The sequence below is a fragment of the Sorex araneus genome, chromosome 2, assembly GCF_027595985.1.
Source record: "Sorex araneus isolate mSorAra2 chromosome 2, mSorAra2.pri, whole genome shotgun sequence".
Taxonomy (NCBI): Eukaryota; Metazoa; Chordata; class Mammalia; order Eulipotyphla; family Soricidae; genus Sorex; species Sorex araneus.
Window position 1 is genome coordinate 316,818,498 of NC_073303.1, and position 24,943 is coordinate 316,843,440.

A 24,943-nucleotide genomic window follows, 5' to 3' on the forward strand; every position below is an offset into this window, starting at 1 on the left:
GTTCTGGAGCGGGGGCTACCAACATTGTTCCTTAGGGCAAAGAATGGGAGCAGCATCAGGCACCAGTTTCACCAACAATCCAGAACACAGGTGTCAAACTGCTTGGAGCTTTAGCATATCCCCCACTCCCTGACTGCTCCCAAGCACACGGCCAACCGCTGCTCTCCCGGGAGGGGCCCAGCTCCTAGACACCTGCTCAGGCCCCGCCTTCCCCCGCCCCCATCTCTGATCTCTGGTGCACACAGGCCGCCGCCGTGCTCTGTGGGGCCCCAGACCCACAGTCTGTGCAGTCTCTGAACCACACAGGCCGAAGGTCGTGCTCGGTGGGTTCCAGGCCTACAGTCTCTGGACCACACAGGCCGCCTGCTGCGCTCTGTAGGGCCCGGGCCTAGGACGCCCTGTCCACGCGGCCTCCTCGGGACTTCGTGCCCGGCTCGGCTCCCGGCCCCGACCTGTGTCCCGGCAGTGGCGGCCCACAGGGTCCCCGAGGAGAGACGGGGCTACGGGCACTGCCGTGCCCGCCTTACCAGAGCTGCTTTCGTGTGGGCTCACCTCTCTCGCAGCCCAGAGAAAGGACTACCCGTGCCCAGGCCGTGGGTTCTCCCAGCCCCGACTCAGCCCTCAGCCCCGACCGCCATTCCTGACCAGCAGACTTCCGGGGCGGGGCCGGCCTTGCGGCAGGAAGTGCCACCGAGTGTGGGCGGGGCCAAGCGAGCCCATTGGGCGGAGGGAAACGGGCCACACCCCTCCGTCACAGAGGCCCCGCCCCACCGCCTAGGACGGCCTCAGACCCTCTGGATTGACCGCAGGGCTCTGAGGCTCTTCCCCTCAGGCACCCAACCCGGTTCTGAGGGGCGGTTCTGGGCGCGGACTCCCCAGGTCCTCGAAATGCCGGAGCTCCCCAGCCGCACCAGGAGCCACGCTGCCCTCCGCTGCTGGGCCAGGACCCTCTCCGCGGCACTGCTGCTCATGCTGCCCAGGCCCTATGGTAGAGAGGGTGTGGCCGAGGGCGAGTCCGCCGGACGCGAGTGACCTCAGAGTCACGGCGAAGCTCCCGTCAGGCGGGGCTCGGGGCCGGGGGGAGCGCCAGGGCTGCTCTCTGGGCTCTTGTGCTGGGGTCCCCGGGGACAGAGGACGTGTTGGAGATGGACAGAGGCACGGGGCCATGGCTGCTGCCGCACCTCGGGGGACACGTCCCCAGTGCCCTGCGGGCTTGCCCAGCGGGTGGCCGCTCCGACCACCCCAGCACCACCGCACCCACCCTGGGCCTCGCCTGCCCGGGACCAGCCAGTTCCGCGGGCCAAAGGACACCTGTTCTGGCAGGTGTCGCAGCCACTGCAGAGGGACAGGCTTGGTGGTCCCCAGAAGACCCCGAATATGGTCATGATCCCTGAGCTCCACACAGAGTGTGGGTCCCCAGGCTGGGCACGTGATACCAGTGTCGAAGGACAGCAGAAGTGAGGCTAGAATCGCCCTTGCCAGGTGGTAGATTTGATGACACCCAGGTTTGTCTACTCCGTGCAGGGGAAGGTGTGGTGTGTGCAGTGAGTGCACAGTGAACGTGAGCAGTCAGCGGATAGGGGAGAGTGGTGTGAGCAGTGAGTGTGCAGGGCAGAGTGTGGAGTGAGCAGTCAGTGGATAGGGGAGAGTGGTGTGAGCAGTGAGTGTGCAGGGGAGAGTGTGGAGTGAGCAGTGAATTTGCAGGGCAGAGTGTGGAGTGAGCAGTCAGCGGATAGGGGAGAGTGGTGTGAGCAGTGATTGTGCAGGGGAGAGTGTGGTGTGAGCAGTGAGTGCAGGGGAGAGGAGGAACCCAGCAGGGACTACAGAGTAGCTTAGTGGAGCCAAGGTGCCCAGCTACGTTTGCCCAACTGCTTCTTGGTACAGTCTTGCTGATTGTGCACTGCACTCACTCACCCCTGGTTAATTCAGAATCGCCAGCGGGACTCTCATTGCCAACCCTGAGTGATCTAACAAGTCTGGGACAGGAGTGGAATAGTTGGCATGGATGGCACTTGATGTTTGCTACCTCTGAAATCCTTAGTAGCATGACAGTTGTGAGGTGGCCCTCGCCCACATATGCTAAGTAAATGTTAGCCTAGGCTTGTCCATGCCGGTTCTCAAGTTCCTGGGGAATGAAAATGCAGCTTGTTTCCCAGAAACCAAAGCTGGCAAATAGGGTGTTATCTCTCTCTCCCACAACTGGGCATATACATGGAACATTCAGGAAGATCCTACTGTACCTTTTCATTGATTCTCATTGCTCCCAGCTCCTGTGAGTGGTGGAGAGGAACTGTTGGTATTCACTGGCCTCGCTCTCATCTCTAGGTGCCTGTGATGACCCACCAAGATATGAATCTATGAAGATCAAGGGTAACAGTAAATCTTCGTATAATCCTGGGGAGAGAGTAGAATATGAGTGCCGCCCTGGATACAAGCAAGTCTCTACTCTTCCCGTCCATACTGTTTGCAATGATGATGGCACATGGACAGCACTCCAGGAGGCTTGTACCAGTAAGTAAACCAGGCTTCTTTTTTTCTTTTTTTTCCCTTTGGTTTGGATTCATTTGATATTTTATTCAATCACAATGAGGTACACAAATTACAAAGTTGTTATGACTGAGTTTCAGTCATACAAAGTTCCTGTCTCTTCATCAGTGTACATATGCCACCATCAATGTCCCAATTTCCTTCCTTGCTACCCTCACACATGTCCTCCAGTATCTCACACCTCATCCTTCCTCTATTTCAGGCACACTTTTCTTCTCTCTGTTTCCCTCTCTCTCTCCCTCTCTCTCTCTCTCAGCTTCATTCTTGCATCATTACAATTTGCAGTGGGTGCTGAGAAGTTGCCACAAGTAGAAGGGTGGGAGAAGGGCAGTTACAATAGCGAAGGTTATGACATGGTGCTTAGAAACGATCACTCTGGAAAGAACTGAGTTCTGAGAGTAGGTAGAGGGATAGACAGGTTTCTTTTTCAATCTGTGACCTATGACTGTTTCACAGGGTGCTGGTGCTTGTCTACTTACTGTTTTTATCGTGAGAGTATAGGTTTTATGTAGTGTATTTGTTCAGGTTTTGAAAAAACCTCTATGGAGTCTTTCTTGGCATTTAGATGCCTGGGTGAATGTGAACCTCACTTTTGCCCTTACAATAGTTAAGGAAAATAGTAACCCCTTAAGTCAAAACACACATGTGGGGTCTTGTTTTAAATTCAAATCTGTTTGGAAATTTGTCTAAAATGGTGAATTTTATATTTTCCCTTAGAAAAGTCATGTCCACATCCAAAAGTTCCCACTAATGGAGAAATAACCAACATAACCGGGGCTTTCCTGTTTGGCTCAGAGGCTCACTATGCATGCTTTGCCGGGTAAGTCACTCCATCAAAGAGAATAATGTAAAAGTTACAAACTCCATTTTGGGTTTTTTTTCCTTCTAAACACACCGTTGATGTTGATTTCTTTTGCTTTGTGTGTGGCAGGTTGCACTTGTAGCCAAACAACATTCAGGATGTTAGGGGGCCTGAAAAGATGAGTAATTAATGCAGATCAGTCTAAAAGGAAAGTAAACAAAGTTGTATGTTGCTATATATAACAATAAGCTTATTACAAACATTAAAATCATAGTAATCATGGTAACTGTCCTTGACTATCAATACTCTCATTCTATATTGGTCAGCTATCAGTTACCACTTCTACTTCTCTCTTGTGATAGCAGAAAATAGAATTGCCTACCAAAGCTATTTAATCGAAGGGTGTTATCAGACCAGCATTGACCCAGTTATTCTGGTCTTTGTGTTGATCATCATCTCTTACTTGCAAAATCTAAGTGAGACAGCTGTGAGAGTAAAGGCAGAGTCTCCTGCTCCTTCACCTGGCTGTCTTAACTAGGGCCCCTCAGAGAGTGCGGGTTGAGTTTCCCTCCCCACTTGGGACTGGGCCTCTTCCACCCAGATTCTCCTTTTTCCAGTAGCTAGGCAGTAACACCCATAAACTGCCCCCTGTGCTGTGTAATCCCATCAATGGCCAACATCCAGAGACTATAAAACAAAGTTCTGGGAAAAGAGCAACACCGCGTCTCCTGCCCCTGCCCCTGGCTGTCTTCACAGCCGCGTGCGACCTCTTTTTATCTAGTTCTCCCTCTCAGAGAACCCGACAAGCTACCGAGAGTATCCAACCCGCAAGGCAGAGCCTGGCAAGCTCCCTGTGGCATGTTTAATATGCCAAAAACAGTAGCAATGATGGGTCTCATTCCCCTGACCTTGAAAGAACCTCCAATATGGCACCATTGGAAAGGACGAGTAAAGAGAGGCTGCTAAGATATCAGGGGTAGGACGAATGGAGACATTACTGACACCTTCTCGAGCTAATGATGAACAATGGGATGACAGTGATACAGTGATACAGTGATGAGAGTAAGCTTCTCGAAGAAAAAAAGATGTAGGAGTATTTAATCGTTTGTTTTCAGTACAGCTTGCATATCTTGGCTTTAACTGGCTACTTATAAAAATTGTGGTTTTTGGAGGGGAAATATAAAAACACTACAGAAATGGCATCTTTTAAAAAAATACTGACTTTGTATCCTGCCACTTGGCTGAATTCAGTCCAACAGGTGGGTACGAAAGGTGTGTGAGATCATCCTCACACTAAAAATCACATATGCCTAGTGATAGTTTTACTTGTTGCTCTTCAATTTGAATATCTTTAATTTCTTTATTGTCTCATCTTCTGTCTCCTTGATTTCTCAATTACTTCCAACATGAAGTGGAATAGAAGTGGTAAGAGTGGGAACTCTTGGGACTGGAGAGACAGTATAGGAAGAAAGAGCATTTGCCTTGCATGTGACTGGCTCCAGTTCAAATGTCTGACTCCAACATATGGTTACCCAGGCATTGCCATTGGCCATTCCTGAATCAGGTATAGCTCCTGAGGACAGTTGGAGGTGGCCCAAGACTTAGAAAAATAATACATTGAGAATCTTGTCTTGTACATGATCTAGAGGAAAGAAAGAATGGTTCATTTGTCAAACCCATTTCTGTCTTTGTACTTATGAATGTGTGACCTGGGTTGATATTATTTGTTTCATGTGTCTCACCAGGGAGATAATCTCCTGTCTAGGTACTCCCGAGTGTGTGGTCTGCTTTGGTATTCTTTGTTTTATGTGTCTCCTGAGTGAGATCATCATGTCTCAGACTTTCTGTGTAAGTTTGAGATTCGTGCACTGAAACAACTTTACTAGTTACAGGTCTAGTTCTAGATAGTCTGCTTTTTTCCACCCTCAATCTAGGCATTTCATTTGAAATAATTTTACTCATATGGCCACAGAGTTCCTAGGAAATGATTCATTTTAGTTTTCTAGTTTGTTGACATTAAAGGATTCATAGTACTCTCTTGTAATCTTTATTTCTATCAAATCAGTAGAAATGTTTCAGGTTTCATTTTGAAGATTAGTGATCATTGTCTCTTTTTCTTTTTTTTAATTAATTTTTATAAAAACATCGTGATTTACAAAGTTGTTCATTATACAGTTGTTTCAAGCATTTAGAGTTGCGACACCACCAGTAGGACCTTCCTTCCACCAATAGCCAGTTTCCCTCCCAGTCCCAACCTGTCCCCTTAGGCACGTAACAAATTTACTTTATATTTACTTATTCCAGCAAAACTTTAGGAAATGGTAAATGTTAATAAAACCACACTGCTCCATCCTGGCGACTGCTTGCATGGACTCTCTTAATCATCCTTGCACTGTCACCCTACTTTGTGTTCTCAGGAGAGACTCATGAAGACAGGTGACTGTGTTGTGACCCAGACGCCGCACTCTGCCTTGTTCACCCTTCTCAGAGTGAAGTCATTGCTGCCAAGGGCCTTTCTCTGCTCTTTTGCTAGTGTTTCCTACATGCCTCGTTCTTGTCACTCTGTTTCTACACTGCTGTTTTTATTTGTGTTTAGTTGGGCTTTGCAGTGAAATCTTAAATTCCTTCCATCTTTCCTTTGTGTATTTCCTTCTATATTTCTTGGCTACAGCCGCAGTGCTCGGGGCTTATTCCTGGATGTGTGCTCAGGAATTACTCCTGGAAGTGCCCAGAGAACACAAAACGTAAGGTGCTGAGGACCAAACTGCGGATGGAAGGGCGCATGCAACACAAGTGCCATATTACTCCCTGCACTGTCTCTCCAGCCCCTTTTTTAGTGTATTTTGTGGCACCTTCCTGCGGGTTACCATGGGCGGAGTACATTTAACATGCTAACATCCCAGAGTGCTCAAACTTGAAGATGACCTTCAGAAAATTACAAAAACTCATCAGAAAGTGGGGCAATGGAATGAACAGAAACTTTCTCAGAGAAGAAATCTGAATGGCCAAAAGGCACATGAAAAGAGGCTTGAGCCATAGCACAGTGGGTAGGATGTTTGCCTTGCACGCAGTGTAGCTGACCTGGAATCAATTCCCAGCATCTCATATGGTCCCCTGAACACCGCTAGGAGTAATTCCTGAGTGCAGAGCCAGGAGTGACCCCTGTGCATCGCCAGGTGTGACCCAAAAAGCAAAAAAACAAAACAAAACAAAAAAGGCACGTGAAAAAATGCTCTTCATCAGTAATCATCAGGGAGATGCAAATCAAAACAATGAGATATCATCTCACACCACAGTAACTGGCCAGCACCCAAAAAAACAAAAGCAGTTGGTGTTGTCGTGATGTGGGGAGAAAGGGACTCTTCTTCACTGCTGGTGGGAATACCAACTGTTTCAGCCCTTTTGAAAAACAGTATGGAAGTTTCTCAAAAAATTAGAAATTAAGTTTCCACTTGACCCAGCAATACCACTTCTGGGAATATATCCTGGACATGCAAAAGAGTATAGTAGAAATGAAATCTGCAATTGTGTGTTCATTGCAGCACTGTTTACAGTAGCCAGAATCTGGAAAAAAAAACCGTTGTGCCCAAGAACAGATGACTGGTTAAAGAAACTTTGGTACATCTACACAATGGAATACTATGTATCTGTTAGAAAAGATGAAGTCATGAAATCCGCATCTAAGTGGATCAACTTGGAGAGTATCATGCTAAGTGAAATGAGTCAGAAAGAGAGGGACACACATAGAAGGACTGCACTCATTTGTGGAATATAAAGTAACAGAATGGAAAACTAACACCCAAGGGTAGGAGGATTGCTTCACAACTTGGAAGTCGGCCTCACATGCTGGGGGAAAAGGCAATTCAGATAGAGAAGGGACCAGAAAGTAAAGGAAGCTTGGAGGGCCCATTCAGGATAAGAGATGCATGCTGAAAGTAGACTAAAGACCGAACATGATGGTCACTAAATACCTGCATTGCAAACCACAACACCCTAAAGGAGAGAGAGAGTAAAAGAGAATGTGCCTACCACAGAGACGGGAGGGTGTGGGGATGAAGGAAGGAATACTGGGATCATTGGTGGTGGAGAATGGGCACTGATGGAGTGATGAGTGCTCAATCATTGTATGACTAAAATGTGACCACGAAAGTTTTTAAGACTGTAAATGTACCTCGCAGTGATTCATTACAAAAAAATTTTTTTAATTAAAAAAATTACAAAAACTGCTCCAGCCATATTGATTTTTGTTCATGATGTTGTCCCAGCCCCTGTACTAATCACTGTAACACTAGTGATTGGCTTTGTTCATATCTTCCCCCTACGTCACTGGGAAAGCAAAAGTGGCAGTTGCAAACCAATGCAACCATTTCTAAAAACACAGGTGTGTCCCTTTCAAGAGACCCTTTGTTCTGCAGCTGGTAGGCATTTCTGGGTCATGCCCTTTCATTTACTGGTGCTGTTGCTGTTGTCCTGGGGAGCTTGCCTTGGCAGTGCGGGCCTGATGTGCTGATGATCAGGATGGTAGTGCTTGGGGCCACTAAGTGTCCACCCCGTAGTACTTGGTCCTCAGGGGCTATGCAGATGCTGCAGACAGGAATCATAGTACAGACCTGTGAACTGTCTCACTGCCACCTAGAGCATTTCCTGCAGGCCAAACCTAATGTCTCATTGCCCTCAGCTCCTGTTGTTAGGAGTGTGTTAATTTCTCCTTCTCTTTTACAGCAGCTTTGCTGGTCCTGCAGCTGCCCCGCCCCACGTCCCCGGACCCCTGGTCTTCCCACCTGGCTCCCTAATGCTGGCTCTCTCACCAGGTACTGAGACCACCCCCGGCCACGCCTCCCGCTTCACGCCGCCGCCCGGGCTCCCCCAAGTCCTGCAGTCGCCCCGCCCCGCATCCCGAGACCCCGCCATGAAGATACTGGGGGCGTGGTCTGTATCTTAGTGGGCGTGGTCTCAAAGTGGGCGTGGCCTCCTGTTGGAGCTGCGGCCGCTAATGGGCCGCAGTTGTCATTTTTTACCTTAGCACGATAGGTATTGTCTATTTCTTTGAAAATCACTTTAGCCATCTCAATCACTTATGCAAAATACCCATTAGCTTAGTTTAACTTTATAAAAGCTATCAGTGAATAAAGGAAGCTTAGCACAACCAGAGCCCCTCCTTCCCACAAGAGGGAATAGGAATAAATAACTACAAAGTTCCAACCCTACACTTCCATAACAATATGAAGAAGCAGTGAAAATTCCCTCCATGAAGAGAGGGAGAAGAAAAGATTCCAGAAACATCAACAGGGGCTACTCACATCTACGAACTCTCAGATACACAATTCAGAGAGGAAATCTTGAGGAGAGTCGACGTACTCCAAGCAACCATGGAACAGACATCCAGTAAATTAGGGGAGGATATGAATGAAGCACTGGAATGGTCTACCAAGAAAATGCAGGAAGAAATGAGAGCAGAAATTTCAAAGCTACGAACGGAAGTCACACAAATAAAGGAATCGGTAGATGAATTAAAAATCTCAGTAGATGCCCTCAACAGTAGAATGACTACAGCTGAAGACAGAATCAGCGACCTTGAAGATGAGCTGCAGAAAGCTTATAGACAACAACAAATAATGGCGAAAGACTTAAAATGGCTATAGAGCAAATCAGAGTCCTTGGGGATGACTTCAAGAGGAACAACATAAGAATCATTGGAGTACCAGAACCACAGGGAAGTAACCCCAGTGAAAAACCACAGTCAAAGACATCATTACTAAGAAATTCCCAGAGCTGGAGAAGGCAGGCATCCAGATACAAGGAGTCCAAAGAGTACCAGCAAAAAGAGACCCAAATAAAAAGACTCCAAGACATATCATAGTCAGAATGATGGATGCTATGGATAGAGACACAATTCTGCAAGCAGCAAGGTCGAAGAAAGAAATCACATACAAAGGAGCACCCCTCAGATTTACAGCAGACCTGCCAGGGGAAACCCTCCGAGCCCAAAGACAATGGTGGGACATAGTGAAAAAACTCAACGAAATGAATGCCTCACCAAGAATACTTTACCCGGCTAAACTCTCACTCAAACTCGAAGGAACCATACAATATTTCTCGGATAAACAACAGCTCAGGAACTTTATAGACTCAAAACCAAACTTAAAAGAAGGTTTAAAGGGTCAAGGAGGGGCCCAATAAGAACAACAAACCCCACATAAAGATGCCACAAAACCCCATCACAATAATCACTCTCAATGTCAACGGCCTAAATGCACCTATCAAGAGACACTGAGTGGTAAAATGGATCCGGAAATTAAACCCAACATTCTGCTGCCTGCAAGAAACACACCTGAACAAACAGAGTAAACATAGACTCAAAGTCAAAGGATGGAAAACAATCCTGCAAGCAAACAACTCCCTTAAAAAAGCTGGAGTGGCCATCCTAGTATCCGACAACATAGATTTCAGGTTGAAAAAGATTAAGAGGGACAGTGAAGGTCATTTTCTATTTATCAAGGGATATGTACAACAGGAAGAAGTCACACTCTTAAACATATACGTTCCTAATGAACGACCAGCTAAATATTTTTTTAAAAAACTCCTAACAGACTTAAAAGAGGACATCACTAACAGCACAATAGTAGTCAGAGACCTCAATACCACCTTATCACCTCTGGATAGATCGACAACAACAAAACTCAGCAAGGAAACACTGACTCTGAAAGAAGAAATTGAAGAGAGAGGCCTAATAGACCTATCAGGGCTTTATGCCCCAAAAAGAAAGAATACACATTCTTTTCCAGTGCACACGGAACATTTTCTAAAATAGACCCTGTACTGAGCCCCAGAACATACCTCAATAGAATCGGAAAAATAGAAATTGAATCAACCATCTTTTCAGACCACGATGTGCTGAAGATAGAAGCTAACCACTCACTGACACGGAGAACCAAATCAAACACCTGGAAATTAAACAACTCAATGTTGAACAATGAGTGGGTCAGGAGGAAATCAAGGAAGAAATCAAAAGATACTTAGAAACAAATGAGAATGAAGACACGAGCTACCAAAACCTATGGGACGCAGCTAAAGCCATGTTAAGGGGAAAATTTATAGCTCTCCAAGCATTCCTCAGGAAGGAATAAAGGGCCCAAATAGATAGCTTGACGTTAGAAAAGGACCAGAAAAAGGAACCCAAACCAGACCGAAGGAAAGAAATAATAAAAATAAGGGCAGAAATTAATAACATGGAAACTAAAAAAACAAGCTGAAAGATCAATGAAACAAAGAGCTGGTTATTCGACAAAATAAATAAGATTGATAAACCGCTAGCAAGACTCACAAAGAAAGAAAGAGAACCCTAATAAATCGAATCAGAAATGAAAAGGGGGACATCATAACAGAAACCAGTGAGATTCAAAAGATCATTAGAGACTAATTTGAAGGTCTATACGCCACAAAACAAGAGAACCTAAAAGAAATGGATGAATTCCTTGATTCCTACAATCTCCCAAGACTGAACAAAGAAGACTTGGAATACCTGAATAGACCAATTAATGTTAAGGAAATAGAAACTGTAATAAAAAATCTCCCTAAAACAAAAGCCCAGGCCCAGATGGTTTCACTGGTGAATTCTTCCAAACATATAAAGAAGACCTGTTGCCAGTTCTCCTCAAGCTTTTCCAGGAAATTGAAAAAATAGGAACTCTCCCAGTTTCTATGAAGCATACATCTCCCTAATACCAAAAGCAAACAAAGACACCACTAAGAAAGAAAATTATAGACCCCTATCCCTGATGAACACCGATGCAAAGATCCTCAACAAAATACTAGCAAATAGGATCCAACAACTCATCAAAAAGATCATACATCATGACCAAGTGGGATTCATCCTGGGGATGCAAGGGTGGTTTAACATTTGGAAATCAATCAACATAATCCACCATATCAACAAAAGTAAAGATAAAAACCATATGATCATATCAATAGAGGCAGAGAAAGCATTTGACAAGATCCAACATCCGTTCATGATGAAAACCCTCACCAAAATGGGGTTTGGAGGAACTTTCCTCAAACTAGTTGAAGCCATCTACCACAAGCCTACGGCAAGCATTATCCTCAATGGGGAAAAACTGAGGGCCTTCCTGCTAAGATCAGGCACAAGACAAGGATGCCCACTCTCACCACTTCTCTTCAATATAGTACTGGAAGTACTTGCGATAGCTATAAGACAAGAAAAAGAGATTAAGGGCATCCAGATAGGAAAGGAAGAAACCAAACTCTCACTATTTGCAGACGATATGATACTATATCTAGAGAAGCCTAAAGCCGCTACTAAGAAACTCTTAGAAACAATAGACTTATAAAGTAAAGTTGCAGGCTAAAAAATCAATACAAAAAAAACCATAGCCTTCCTATACACAAACAATGAGAAAGAGGAAAGGGACATGAAAAAAGCAATGCCATTCAGAGTCGTGCTCCAGAAAATCAAGTACCTCGGAATCAGCTTAACCAAGGAAGTAAAAGACCTCTACAAAGAAAACTATAAAACACTACTCTATGAAATAAAAGAGGACATGAGTAAATGGAAACATATACCCTGCTCATGGATAGGGAGAACCAATATTGTCAAAATGGCAATACTCCCCAAAGCATTATACAGATTCAATGCGATCCCTAAAAGGATACCCATGACATTCTTCAAAGAAACGGATCAAGCAATCCTAAAATTCATATGGAACAACAAACGCCCACGGATAGCTGAAACAATTCTTGGGAAAAAGACGATGGGAGGCATTACCCTCCCCAACCTAAAAGTTTACTACAAAGCAGTAACAATTAAAACAGCATGGTACTGGAGCAAAGGCAGAGTCGCAGACCAATGAAAAAGGGTGGAATATCCCTACACACAACCCCAAATGTATGATCATCTAATCTTTGATAAGGGAGTAAGAGATGTGAAGTGGAGCAAGGAAAGCCTCTTTAACAAATGGTGCTGGCACAACTAGACAACCACGTGCAAAAGGATGGGCTTAGACCTTGACCTGACACCATGCACAAAAGTCAGATCAAAATGGATTAAATACCTCAACATCAGATCACAAACCATAAGGTACATTGAAGACAAGGTCGGCAAAACCCTCCACGATATTGAAGATAAAGGTATCTTCAAAGATGACATGCAACTGGCCAACCAAGTGGAAACAAAGATCAACAAATGGGACTACATTAAACTTAAAAGCTTCTGCACCTCAAAAGATACAGTGACCAGAATACAAAGACTAACTACAGAATGGGAAAGGATATTTACACAATACCCATCAGATAAAGGGTTGATATCAATGGTATATAAAGCACTGGTTGAACTCTACAAGAAGAAAACATCCAACCCCATCAGAAAATGGGCCGAAGAAATGAACAGAAACTTTCCCAAGGAAGAGATATGAATGACCAAAAGGCACATGAAAAAGTGCTCTACATCACTAATCATCAGAGAGATGCAGATCAAAGCAACCATGAGATACCACCTCACACCACAGAGGGTAGCACACCTCCAAAAGAACAAAAGCAACCGCTCTTGGAGAGGATGTGGGGAGAAAGGGACCCTTCTACACTGCTGGTGGGAATGTCGGCTGGTTCAGCCCTTTTGGAAAACAATATGGACTCTTCTCAAAAAATTAGAAATTGATCTCCCATTTGACCCAGCAATACCACTGCTGGGAATATATGCCAGAGAAGAAAAAAGTATAGTCGAAATGACATCTGCACTTATATGTTCATTGCAGCATTGTTTACAATAGCTAGAATCTGGAAAAAAACCAAGTGCCCTAGAACAGATGATTGGTTGAAGAAACTTTGGTACATCTATACCATGGAATACTATGCAGCTGTTAGAAAAAATGAGGTCATGAATTTTGCATATAAGTGGATCAGCATGGAAAGTATCATGCTAAGTGAAATGAGTCAGAAAGAGAGAGACAGACATAGAAAGATTGCACTCATCTGTGGATATAGAATAACAGAGTAGGAGACTAACACCCAAGAATAGTAGAAATAAGTACCAGGAGGTGGACTCTATGGCTTGGAGGCTGGCCTCACATTCTGGGGAGAGGGCAACTCAGAGAAGGGAACACCAAGTAAAATGTGGTCGGAGGCCATGCGGGGAAAGGGTAATGTGTGCCTAATGTAGACTAGAGACTGAACACAATGGCCACTCAACACCTTTATTGCAAACCACAACACCTAATTAGAGAGAGAGAACAAAAGGGAATACCCTGCCACAGCGGCTGGGTGGGGTGGGGGGAGATGGGATTGGGGAGGGTGGGCGGGATGCTGGGTTTACTGGTGGTGGAGAATGGGCACTGGTGAAGGGATGGGTTCTCAAACTTTGTATGAGGGAAACATGAGCACAAAAATGTATAAATCTGTAACTGTACCTTCACGGTGATTCACTAATTAAAAATAAACTAATAAATGTAAAAAATTAATAAAAATAAAAAATAAATAAAAACTTAAAAAATAAAAAACAAACAAAAAAATTTTTTTAATGAATCAGCTTTGCTGATAGAGGCTTTTGATTAACTGTGGTCTTCTCGTAGAACTTGGAGTGTAGTCAGGCTGCTGCTCTCTGACCTGCTTAGTATCCAATGAGTGACCTTGCATATGGTAATTCATCCTCTCCTCTTGCTTTCACCACTCTGTCTCTGGCTTTGTGGAGCTGCACTGTTCCTTGTGTCATGGGGGTGTCTGAGCTCTTCTTGTTGCCACTTTGCTTCTCTTTCTGGGAACCCAGGATGTCTGGCTGATGTGATCATTTGATAGGTGCAACTTTCCTCAAGCTCTCTTCCTCCTCTTTCTGCTTCCTGTTCTTCAGACCAGATCCCTCCCACAGTGTGTCTTCACCTCGCAGCCTCTTCCTGTTTGTGCCAGTTTTTGTTCATTTGTTGTATAGTTGATTGGTTGGTTTGTGAGCTAGCCCATCCACAAGTATTCAGGGCTGCCTCCAGCTCTCTGCTTTGGGGGAACTCTGGCTTGTTCAGGAGGCCATGCAGTACTGTACCCGCTGTTGTATTGCTCTCGCCCCTCACCTGCCAACTTCTTTAATTCTGTCATCTAGGATTCTGTTTTGCGCACACCTTCTTGTTTTTCTTAGCTCTCTATAGCAGAGTTTCTTTGAGGTCAATGAACATCCTCACTACTCCCTCTCAAAATACCTTATCAGAGAAGCTAATGAGGCTCTTAGTGCTGGTTGAGTACCGGGGCTACTATTCGTTGACTGAGTGTGGTGGGGTTCTGCGCTGTTTCCCTTTTGTGCCCATTGCAGTCTGCGGTGGAGTCTTTCTGCTTCTCTATTCGTGCCCTGCCATCTAAGCGAAGCTCTCTGGAGGACACGTTGGTTGGTGCACTCTTTGTTCTCAGACAGTGGTCTCCAATCCAATTCGTTGATAGTAGTTTCTTTTACCTCGTATGGGAGGTGTTCAATGTCATTGACTCTTCACCTACTGATTGTGCTTTACGTTATTATGATTCTTGCAGTCATGATGCATTTGTCAGATTTTCTGGGAATGGTGCTTGGAGCTAGGATGAATGGAGGCAGCCAAACTATTCCTGCATTAGTTCAGATGAGATCCCAAGGTGTATTCCGTGTGGGACTGCAATAAAGATATTTTCCATGATAGCAGTGGCAGTAGTACTGTCGAGGCCCTTTTCACAAACCTCTTAGGTGGAGTCAAGTGGCTCCATAGTGAGACAGAGGCAGGGAATACTTAGGTGCCACTATTCCCAGCCGGGAGGCTCCAGGTTTCAATTTCTCAGATCTTTTACTGTGGCCAGGTAGTTCCTTGCTGAGTCTGAGGTGGGAAATTATGACTTTTGGGGGATTTAAATTTTTAGTGTTGCATGCAGGCTATGTTCATGGTTAACGTTATCCTGGTTTATCTTAAGCATTATCTTAAGTCTGCTCTGATCCAGTCTCAGCTTTGTCCTGTGCCATGTGTCATTGCTATCATTTTTCTCCTTCATGCAATTGATCTTAGAAGTCATAATTTTTCTTTTTTCTTTTTCTTTTTGTTTTTTAAATTTCGGTGGCCTCCCATGCATTGTCTTAGAGGGCACAGAAGCACTCCCAGAAATAGTAAACTGGTCCAGAGGTTCAGTGCTACAGACCAGCTGTGCTCTGGGACCTCCAGAGCTACACCTAGAGGTGCTTGGGAACTTGTGGTGATGGGGAACAAATAAGCGTTCTTGATCATCCAAGGTAAGTATTTCTGAGCCTTGAGGTATGTTCCTGAGCCCTTGCCACTGTATGGAGGTGGTAGCATATTCCTGGATGGCTCCAGAATCACTTCTCACCTGGAACATAAGAGGATGAGTGAGCCTCAGGAGATGTCAACTAAAAGCAGGAGCTGGCAGTTGCTGGACTTTTTTAGATATCCAAGTGAGCATGCTGGCACATCCTTCCTACATTCTTGAGAGAGCCTACCTGTAGGCTTTTTGAGGGGTTCTGGAAGTTTAACAAATAGACTTGTTGAAAACATGGTAGCTTTACTGAGAAATACAGCATATGCGAACAGTTGTCAAAGCAAATCTGTGGACAAGAAATTATTTCTGACACTGGCAGTGGGGGTCTGTCCAGCAGGAGCAGGGAACTCTGACTGAACCATCAGAGAAGATTTCAGAGCAGTATCTTGAACGATTCCTAGAAAGATGTTCCAACCTAAAGGACTGCTAAGAGCTAGAGCTTCCCCACCCAGGCCTGGCACTTGATCCTCTCACTATCTGGAGCAGGAAGCTGAGCCCAGGAGTGTCAGGGGACTTGCCCAGGTGCAGCGTGTACAGACAGCCCATCTTAGGGCCTGGTCTCTGCATAGCTGCAGTCCTTCCTGAGAGGAATGTATGAGGGAAGGGGTCCAGTGAGTGTGCTGTGACTGTGGAGGCAGGTGTGGCCATGTGCACCAATGGATATAGCCCCTGCTGCAGGACCATGAATTCTCACTTACACCAGCTCTTTACTGGATTAAATTGTACTTCCCTTACCCCTGTTCTCATGTATCTAAGACTGTTCCTCAAACTGCTATAGAAGGATAACATGAAATGTTACTTCTCAGTTACCTATGTAGAAATAATAGTAACTTCTTCTTTCCCTACTTAGCTTTCGCTTACTTGGATCAAAAGTTCTTTACTGTGAATTGGTTGACAACAATATGGACTGGAGCGGTGACCCTCCACTATGTGAAAGTAAGTTTGGTCTCTGTTTAGAAATTAGAGCAGTAGTCAGTACTTTGTTTTTTCAATTACCCCTTTAGACTTAGGAATGTTATACCATAGATTATGACCTTATCTTTAGTTGGTTATTTGACCTGTTCTGAGCCACTGTCTTATGTGTCACAAAGGCAAGTGTGATTTAGGATCACCATTTTGGTCCCCGGTTCAGAATTCCCCCCCCATCCCCCCGAACTGGATAAGGTGGAAGATTGCTGCTAGCCTTCTGTACTTAGCTCTGCCCAGCCCTGGTTTCAGGAAACTGAGGAATCACAGCAATACCAGAGTCCCTGTTTTTTACTGAGTATCACCATTTTGCCCCCAGATCTGGATACTCCCAGTCCATGAAGCATGCAGCCATATAGTGGCCGCACATTTATTCTCCTTTCCAAAACTCACTGTGAACAAACAAAAACATCCTAATTCTAGCTACCTAGCCACACAAAAATAAGCATGAAAAAACTCTGGACTGCAAAAGTCACAATATGAATGCAACACAGAACCCCATCACTTTAGTGAGTGAAGGTAGTAGCCCAGATGACTCAACCAGTAGTTATGAGCTATATAACCTGATAAGTAATTTAGAGAGGAAATACTGAGAATGTTTTTGAATATCAAAGAATATGGCATGGACTAACAAACACAAGAGCATATGAGAGCAAGAACAAGGAAACCACTACTGGCTGCTGAGAACAGAATTAGTGAGCTCAAAGGTGAAGTGCAGAAAACCACCAGACAAAAACTGAAGATGGGGAAAAGCCTCAAAATAATTGAACAAATGACAAGAGAACTTTGGTATCAATTCAAGAGAAACAACAGAAGAATCACTGGGTCCCCAGAGTATCAGTAGGGCAACCCTGATGATGAACCAACAGTCAAAGACATCATTACTGAGAAGTTTCAAGAGCTGAAGAGTGCATGCACCTTGATCCAGGAGACCTGAAAAGTACCATCTTAAAGAAATGCAAATAGGGGCTCGAGCGATAGAACAGCGGCTAGGGCATTTGCCTTCATATGCCAACCCGGTTTGATTACCAGCATCCCATATAGTCCCCCAAGCATTGCCAGGAGTGATTCCTAAGTACAAGAGCCAGGATTAACCCCTATGCATCGCCGGTTATGACCCAAAAAGCAAAAAAAGAAAAAGAAAAAAAGAAATGCAAATATAAGTACACTGAGATACATTCTAATCGTAATGATAAACACCATAGATAGAATACCAAAAACAGCAATATTAAAGAAGGAAACAATATACAAAGGAGTAGTCTTAAGATTTACAGCAGATTTATCAAATAGAACCCTCCAGGTCCAAAGACATCTATGGGATAGAGTGAAAAAAATTAAATGAATGCCTCACCAAGAATTCTTTACCCAGCCAAACTGTCATTCAGATTTTTTTTTTTTTGCTTTTTTGGGTCACACCTGGCGATGCACAGGGGTTACTCCTGGCTCTGCACTCAGGAATTACCCCTGGCCGTGCTCAGGGGACCATATGGGATGCTGAGATTTGAACCTGGGTCGGCCGCGTGCAAGGCAAATGCCCTACCCGCTGTGCTATCTCTCCAGCCCCCCAAACTGTCATTCAGATTTGAAGGAACAATACACTTTACAGATGAACCACTCAGGAACTTCATAGACTCAAAACCATCTTTACAAGAAAAACTAAAGGGCTACTTTAAGACAAGTCCAACAAACACCAAATTCATGAGAAAGATGGCAGAAAACCCCATGACAAGAATCTCTGTCAATTGTCAAAATCATAAGTGCACCAAATAAGAGACACAGAGTGGCAGGATAGATAAGGAAATTAAACCCATCATTCTGCAGCCTGAAAGAAACACATTTGAATAATCAGAGCAAACACACTCAAAGTCAAAGATTGGAAAACAAACAGACCCCTCAAACTGCCCAAGGTTACATACAAGTATCAAACAACAGACTTCAGGCTGAAAAAGATCCTAAGAGAAAGCAAAGGTCATTTCTTAATGATCAAGGAATCTGTAAATCGGGAGGGTTCAGCAAAATACTTAAAACAACTGTTTGTCTGACTTGAAGACAGACATCGATAACAGCACAATAGCTGTTGGACACTTCAACAACATTCTCTCAACTGATCGATCAGTCTGACTAAAGATCAATAAGTAATACTTTCTTCGAAGAAAAACAGGAGAGAGAGAAAAAAGAAAGCTGCCTGCAAAAGAGCCAGGCATTGAAGGTTAAAGTGGTGGGGGAGTGACAGGAAAACTGTGGGAAATTGGTGCTGGAAAAAGTTCACTGGTGGAGAGATTGGTGTTGGAACATTGTATGACTGAAACAAAATCATGAATAACTGTGATGGTCTATCTCATGGTGATTCAATCTTTTAAAAATCCAAAATATAAATGAAAGCAAGAGCTAGTCCTTTGAAAAAATATACAAGATTAAAATTCAAAATTCTACTATCAAGGCTCAAATAGGGAGAGAGAGAACCCTAATAAGCCAAATCAAAAATGAAGGAAAGATATCGCAAGGAACACTACAGATTTTCACAGCATTACCAGAGACTACTTTAGAATCATTATGCCACAAAAGAAGAGATCCTAGAAGAAATTCATAAATGCTTGGACTCCTACAAAGGCTAAAGCTAGATGATCAGGAATACCTGCTCAGACCATTCAAGAAAAAGAAAATTGAAATGGAATCCAAATTCTTCCCTAAAACAAAAGGCTAGGCCCAGATGGATTCACTAGTGAATTCTTTCAAACCTTTAAAGAGGACCTAATGCCAATCCTTTTCTGGCTCTCCCAGGAAAATGAAGAAACAGAAACACTCCCAAACAGTTTCTATGAAGCCAACAGCACCCTAATACCAAAATCAGACAGAGACACCACAGAAAAAAGAGAATTACAGGTATATTCTTGGTAAAAATATGCAAAGATCCTCAACAAAATACTAGCAAACAGGATCCAACAATTTATTAAAAAGATCATATACCACGACCAAGTTTGATTTATCTCAAGGATGCAAAGATGGTTTAACATATGCAAGCCAATCAACATAATGCACAATATCAGTGAAAGAAAAATAAAAATCACATTATCTGTAAATAGAAGCAGAGAAAGCATTTGACAAGATCCAGTGCCCATTCATTCATGATTTTTAAAAAACTCAATAAAATGGAAATTGAACGAACTTTCCTCAATGTAGGCAAAGCTCTTTATCACAGCCCACAGAAAACATTATGCTCATCGAGGAAAAACTGAAAGACTTCCCCTTAAGAACAGGCACAAGACACGGTTGAGCATTCTTGCCACTTCTAGTCAATATAGTATTGGAAGTATTTGCCATAGCAATTAGGCAAGAAAATATCAGATGCATCACTATAGGAAAGAAAGAAGTCAAGCTCTCACTATTTGCAGATGATATGATACTATATTTAGAAATTTCTAAAGACTCTACCAGAAAGGTTCAAGAAACAATAATAAGTTTATATAGTAAAGTGGCTGTCTACAAAATTAACGTGTAAAATTCCAAACCTATCCTATACACAAATAATGAGGGTAGAAAGATATATTCTTAAAGTCCTACTCACAACTGTGTCCCAGAAAAATCAAGTACCTTGAAATCAGCTTAACTCAAGTGGTAAAAGACCTATACAAAGAAAACGATGAACGCTTCTTCAAGAATAAAAGAGGGGGGTATGGTGCCACCGGCAGGTAAACCTGTACCTGTGGGGCTAGGGAATCAGCAGCTTGATGATGCATTCAGACTTCCAGATACCCCAAAATTGCTTCTGTGCCTTTGGCCAGACCACAACAACTTGGAGCCAAGTCTACCAAGAATTGAATGACCAAAAGTTAGGTGTGTGGAAGACACACTCACAAACCACCTCCGACTCAACTATATTAGCTCATTTATTGGCCTTATTTCAGAGACCCATAAATATCGAAAGAGATCAAAAGATGCAGTTAGGGCCTGTAGCGCAGAGGTAGGTGGGAACCCATGACTAAGAGCCCAGGCTCCCTTGGATCAGATCTTGGCCTCCTCCCACCATGTCCCCAGTTTTCCAGTAGCTTGGAAGTCACACCTACAAACTGCCCCTGGCGCCATGTAATGTCATCAATGGCCAAGACCCAGAGACTATAGGCTAAAGCTCCCAGAAGAGAGTGCCACAGAATGCCCTGACCCTGCACCAGGCTGTTTTCACCGGGGCACCTCGGAAGGGAACAGGTTGAATTTCCCTCTGACCCTAGCAGAACCCAGCAGCCAAAAGCCTCCAGAACCCAACCACCACCATGCTCAAGACCACTCTCCACATGATAGGACAAGCCTTACCCAAAACGGGGTGAACCTCACCAGAGAGTGGACTGGCAGGAAAACCCAGATATGCGAGAACCCGTGACTGAGTTCTCCAAGCCCGATTGGATCAGGACTGGGCCTACTCCCCCCAGGTCCCCAGTTTTCCAATAGCTTGGCAGTCACACCCGCAAACTGCCCCCAGCGCCATGTAATCTCATCAATGGCCAAGACCCAGAGACTATAAACTAAAATTCCCGAAGAGAATGACACAGAATTTCCTGGACATTAAAATCTATTCACAACAAGCAATATAAAACAAATCATCTAGCATTACCTTTTCATCAGGTTTAAGTGGTGGTGAGACTGGTGTCAAAATATTGAATGTAACCAAAGTAGAGAGAGAGTTTGGGGGAAATTGTCTTCCACACAAGCAGGGGAAGGGTTGGAATGGGGGGTGAGAGGGAATACTGAGGATTTTGGTGGTAGAAAATGTGCACTGGTGAAAGGATGGGTGTTTGATGATTGTATGACCAAAACTCAAACATGAAAGCTTTGAAGCTGTATCTCATGGTGAATCAAAAAATGCGGGGTGGGAGAGGACAATAATAAAATAAAGTTAACATTCAGAATAGAATAAAAAAAAAAGTTAAGTGGAGTGCATACCCAATTCAATCCGCTTAATCAATGGCTGAATAAATAACAGTACTTCTACATTATTAAAAAAAAAAGAAAGAATAGAAGCCGGGACCCCATGCCCACCCAGGAGGGGAAAAGGTATTTCTCTCTCTCGCCTGTCCCTTCCCGGGGATGAAGGGCGTGGGGACGCCATATTGTGACGACCACAGATGGGATTTTATGACAAAAACTGCAGCAAAAGGGCGCAAGGGTGCTCTTGGGAAGGTGGGAGGCACCGGCCCCTCCCACCGCTGCCGAGATGTGACCCCGGGGGCCGCACGCGCGTGCGGCTCCTCCAAAGCTGCACGAGCGTGAATCCAGACCCAGCTGAACCAACTTCAACATGGACTGCTCCTTGCAGATTGTCTCCAGCCAGAGAACTAAGCCCTGACCCCATGCCCGCCCAGGAGGGGAAAGGTATTTCTCTCTCGCGCCTGTCCGTTCCCGGGGATGAAGGGCGTGGGGAGCGCCATATTATAACAACCACAGATGGGGATTACAAGCTTTCAATGATCGAATATCCGGAAGAAATCTCCCTGGACTTAGTTGTTAAAGTACAGAAATACAAAACTGCGCGGCTGCTACTGAGGCCACGCGACCTCATTTCTCTTCACAACAGGCCTGACTCTAGTGGGGTGCTCCTAATAATATTGGTGAGGTTTGTGTTGAAATATTGAATGTAACCAAAGTAAATAGAAAGTAAAGTGAAATTTATCAGTTACAAGGCGGGAGGAGGGGTGTTGGGGTGGGCGGGATGGGAGGTGTATTGTGTTTTTCTTTTGTCTTCGGTGGTGGGATATGGGCACTGGTGAAGGGATGGTTGTTTCAGCATTGTATGACTAAGACTTAAGCCTGAAAGCATTGTAATTTTCCAAATGGTGATTCAATAAAATAAAATTAAAAACAAACAAACAAATAAATAAAATTTAAAAAAGAAAGAATAAAAGAGGACATGAGAAAATGTCATGCTCATAGATTGGGATAATTGTTATCATCAAAATGGCAATACTTCCCCAAATCATTGCACTGATTCAATGCAATCACTATAAGGATATGATCCCATGTTTTTTTTCAAAGAAGTAGATCAAACACTCCTGAAATTCATATGGAAAAATGAACCAAACAGAATACCTAAGGTAATCCTTGAAGAAAAGAAGACAGGAGACATCACTTTCCCCAAATTCAAAATGTTCTATAAAGCAATAATTAAAACAAGATGGTATTAGAATAAAGACAGACTTTCAGATCAAAGGAATAGACTCGAATATCCTTAGACATGCCCTCAGGTATACTATCAGTTAATCTTTAACAAAGAAACAAAAAATATTAAGGAGTGCAAGAAAACCTCTTAACTGATGGTGCTGTGGATACAGGTCAGCGACATGGAAAAAAAGAACTCAGACTTCTTTCTGTTGTCATAACAAAAGTTAAATCAAAATGAATTAAATATATTGATATATATTGCCCCCTGCCCGCGGTTTGGGGCTCGCCCTGAACGCCCCCAAGCCCCGCCTGGCACCTTTTGGCCAGCCACCACACCGTCGGTTCCTGACCACTCCCCACTCTGTAGGTAAATAGGAAATCCCTTGGAGACCCTGCCCAGCGCGGAGAAGGCCCCTCCCCGCCCCCTGCCCACGGTTTGGGGCTAACCCTGACCCCCCCACCCCCGCCTGGCACCTTTCGGCCGCCACACCATAGGGTCCTGACCACTCCCCACTCTGATGGTTAGGGGCGTGTCCTCACCTTAGGGGGTGTGGCCTCAAAAGTGGGCGTGGTCTCTTTCCAGAGCAGTGCCTGCTTAGGCGGCCGCAGTTGTTTTTTTACCATTCCATGCATTGTCCTTTGGCCACAATTGATAGAACCCACTCCTCTGAAAAATTCCCTGGTCATCTTAGTCACTATATCTTAATAGTCAACTAACCTAGCCTATCCTAATTTCACAAAAACTGTCAGTGAACCCATCAAGTTGCACATAAAAGTTCTTTGTAAAAAGAGCATAGCCCACATCTTCACTTGAGGCCCCTACCAAGCTAAGGAGAGCACCGGATAGTAAAGCCCATAACAGCATAAAGAAACAGCAAAAATCCCCACCACAAGGAGAGAGCCAAGAAAATATCTCGCTAACCTCAGCAGTGACTTCACAGAAATACAACCTCCTCTTGGATAAAGAATTCAGAGAGGAAATTGTGAGGATGTTTCACGAACTCAAAGCAACTATGGAACGAACTTCCAATAAATTAAGGGAGGATATGGATGCAGCATTGGAACACTCCACCAAGATAATCCAGGAAGAAATGAGAGCAGAAATTTCAAAGCTACAAAGAGAAGTCACACAACTAAAAGAATCAGTAGATGAAATAAAAAACTCGGTAGGAGCCCTCAATAGCAGAATGACCACAGCCGAGGACAGAATCAGTGAGCTTGAAGATGAGCTGCACAAAGCATATAGGGAACAACATATAATGGCAAAAGACCTCAAAATGGCTCTAGAGCGAATTAGAGTCCTAGGGGATGACCTCAGGAGAAACAACATAAGAATCATGGGAGTGCCGGAACCACACGGAACCAATCCCAATGAAAAAAACACCATTAAAGACATCATCGCTAAAAATTTCCCAGAGCTAGAGAATGCGGACATCCAGATCCAAGGAGTCCGAAGGGTGCCAGCTAAAAGGGACCCAAATAGAAAATCCCCAAGGCATATCATAGTCAGAATGATGGATGCCATGGATAGAGACACAATACTGCAGGCAACAAGATCAAAGAAGGAGATCATATACAAAGGAGCACACCTTAGATTCACAGCAGACATATCAGAAGAAACCCTCCAAGCCCGAAGACAATGGTGGGATATAGTGAAAAAACTTAATGAAATGAATGCCTCAACAAGAATACTCTACCCGGCTAAACTCTCAATTAAACTTGAAGGAACCATAAACTATTTCACGGACAAGCAACAGCTCAGGAACTTCATAGACTCAAGACCAAATTTAAAAGAAGGACTCAAAGGGCTACTATAAGACAAGGAAAAAACCTACAAGAACAACAAACCCTACAGAAAAATGATACAAAATCCCTAGATAATAATTTCTCTTAATGTTAACGGTCTAAATGCACCAAACAAGAGGCACAGAGTGGAAAAATGGATTCAGAAATTAAACCCAACTTTCTGCTGCCTACAAGAAACACATCTGAATAGTCAGAACAAACACAGACTCAAAATCAAAGGATGGAAAACAATCCTGCAAGCAAACAGCTCCCTCAAAAAAAAGCGGGGTGGCCATACTAGTATCCAATAGCATAGATTTCAGGCTGAAAAAGATCAGAAGGGACAGCGAAGGTCATTTCCTATTCATCAAGGGATATGTACAACAGGAAGAAATCACACTCTTAAACATA

At 44.1% G+C, this 24,943-nt stretch overlaps 1 protein-coding gene across 1 annotated transcript in view; it reads left to right on the forward strand.

Annotated features, from left to right (window-relative positions):
* Window positions 1-888: 888 nt before the first annotated feature.
* CD46 (CD46 molecule) overlaps window positions 889-24,943 on the forward strand; it is a 104,534-nt gene continuing 80,479 nt past the window's right edge. The window contains exons 1-4 of the mRNA XM_055124807.1: window positions 889-1,024; window positions 2,326-2,511; window positions 8,161-8,278; window positions 16,482-16,567. Of these exons, the coding sequence (XP_054980782.1) occupies window positions 889-1,024; window positions 2,326-2,511; window positions 8,161-8,278; window positions 16,482-16,567 (526 nt within the window). The remainder of the gene's footprint in view (window positions 1,025-2,325; window positions 2,512-8,160; window positions 8,279-16,481; window positions 16,568-24,943) is intronic.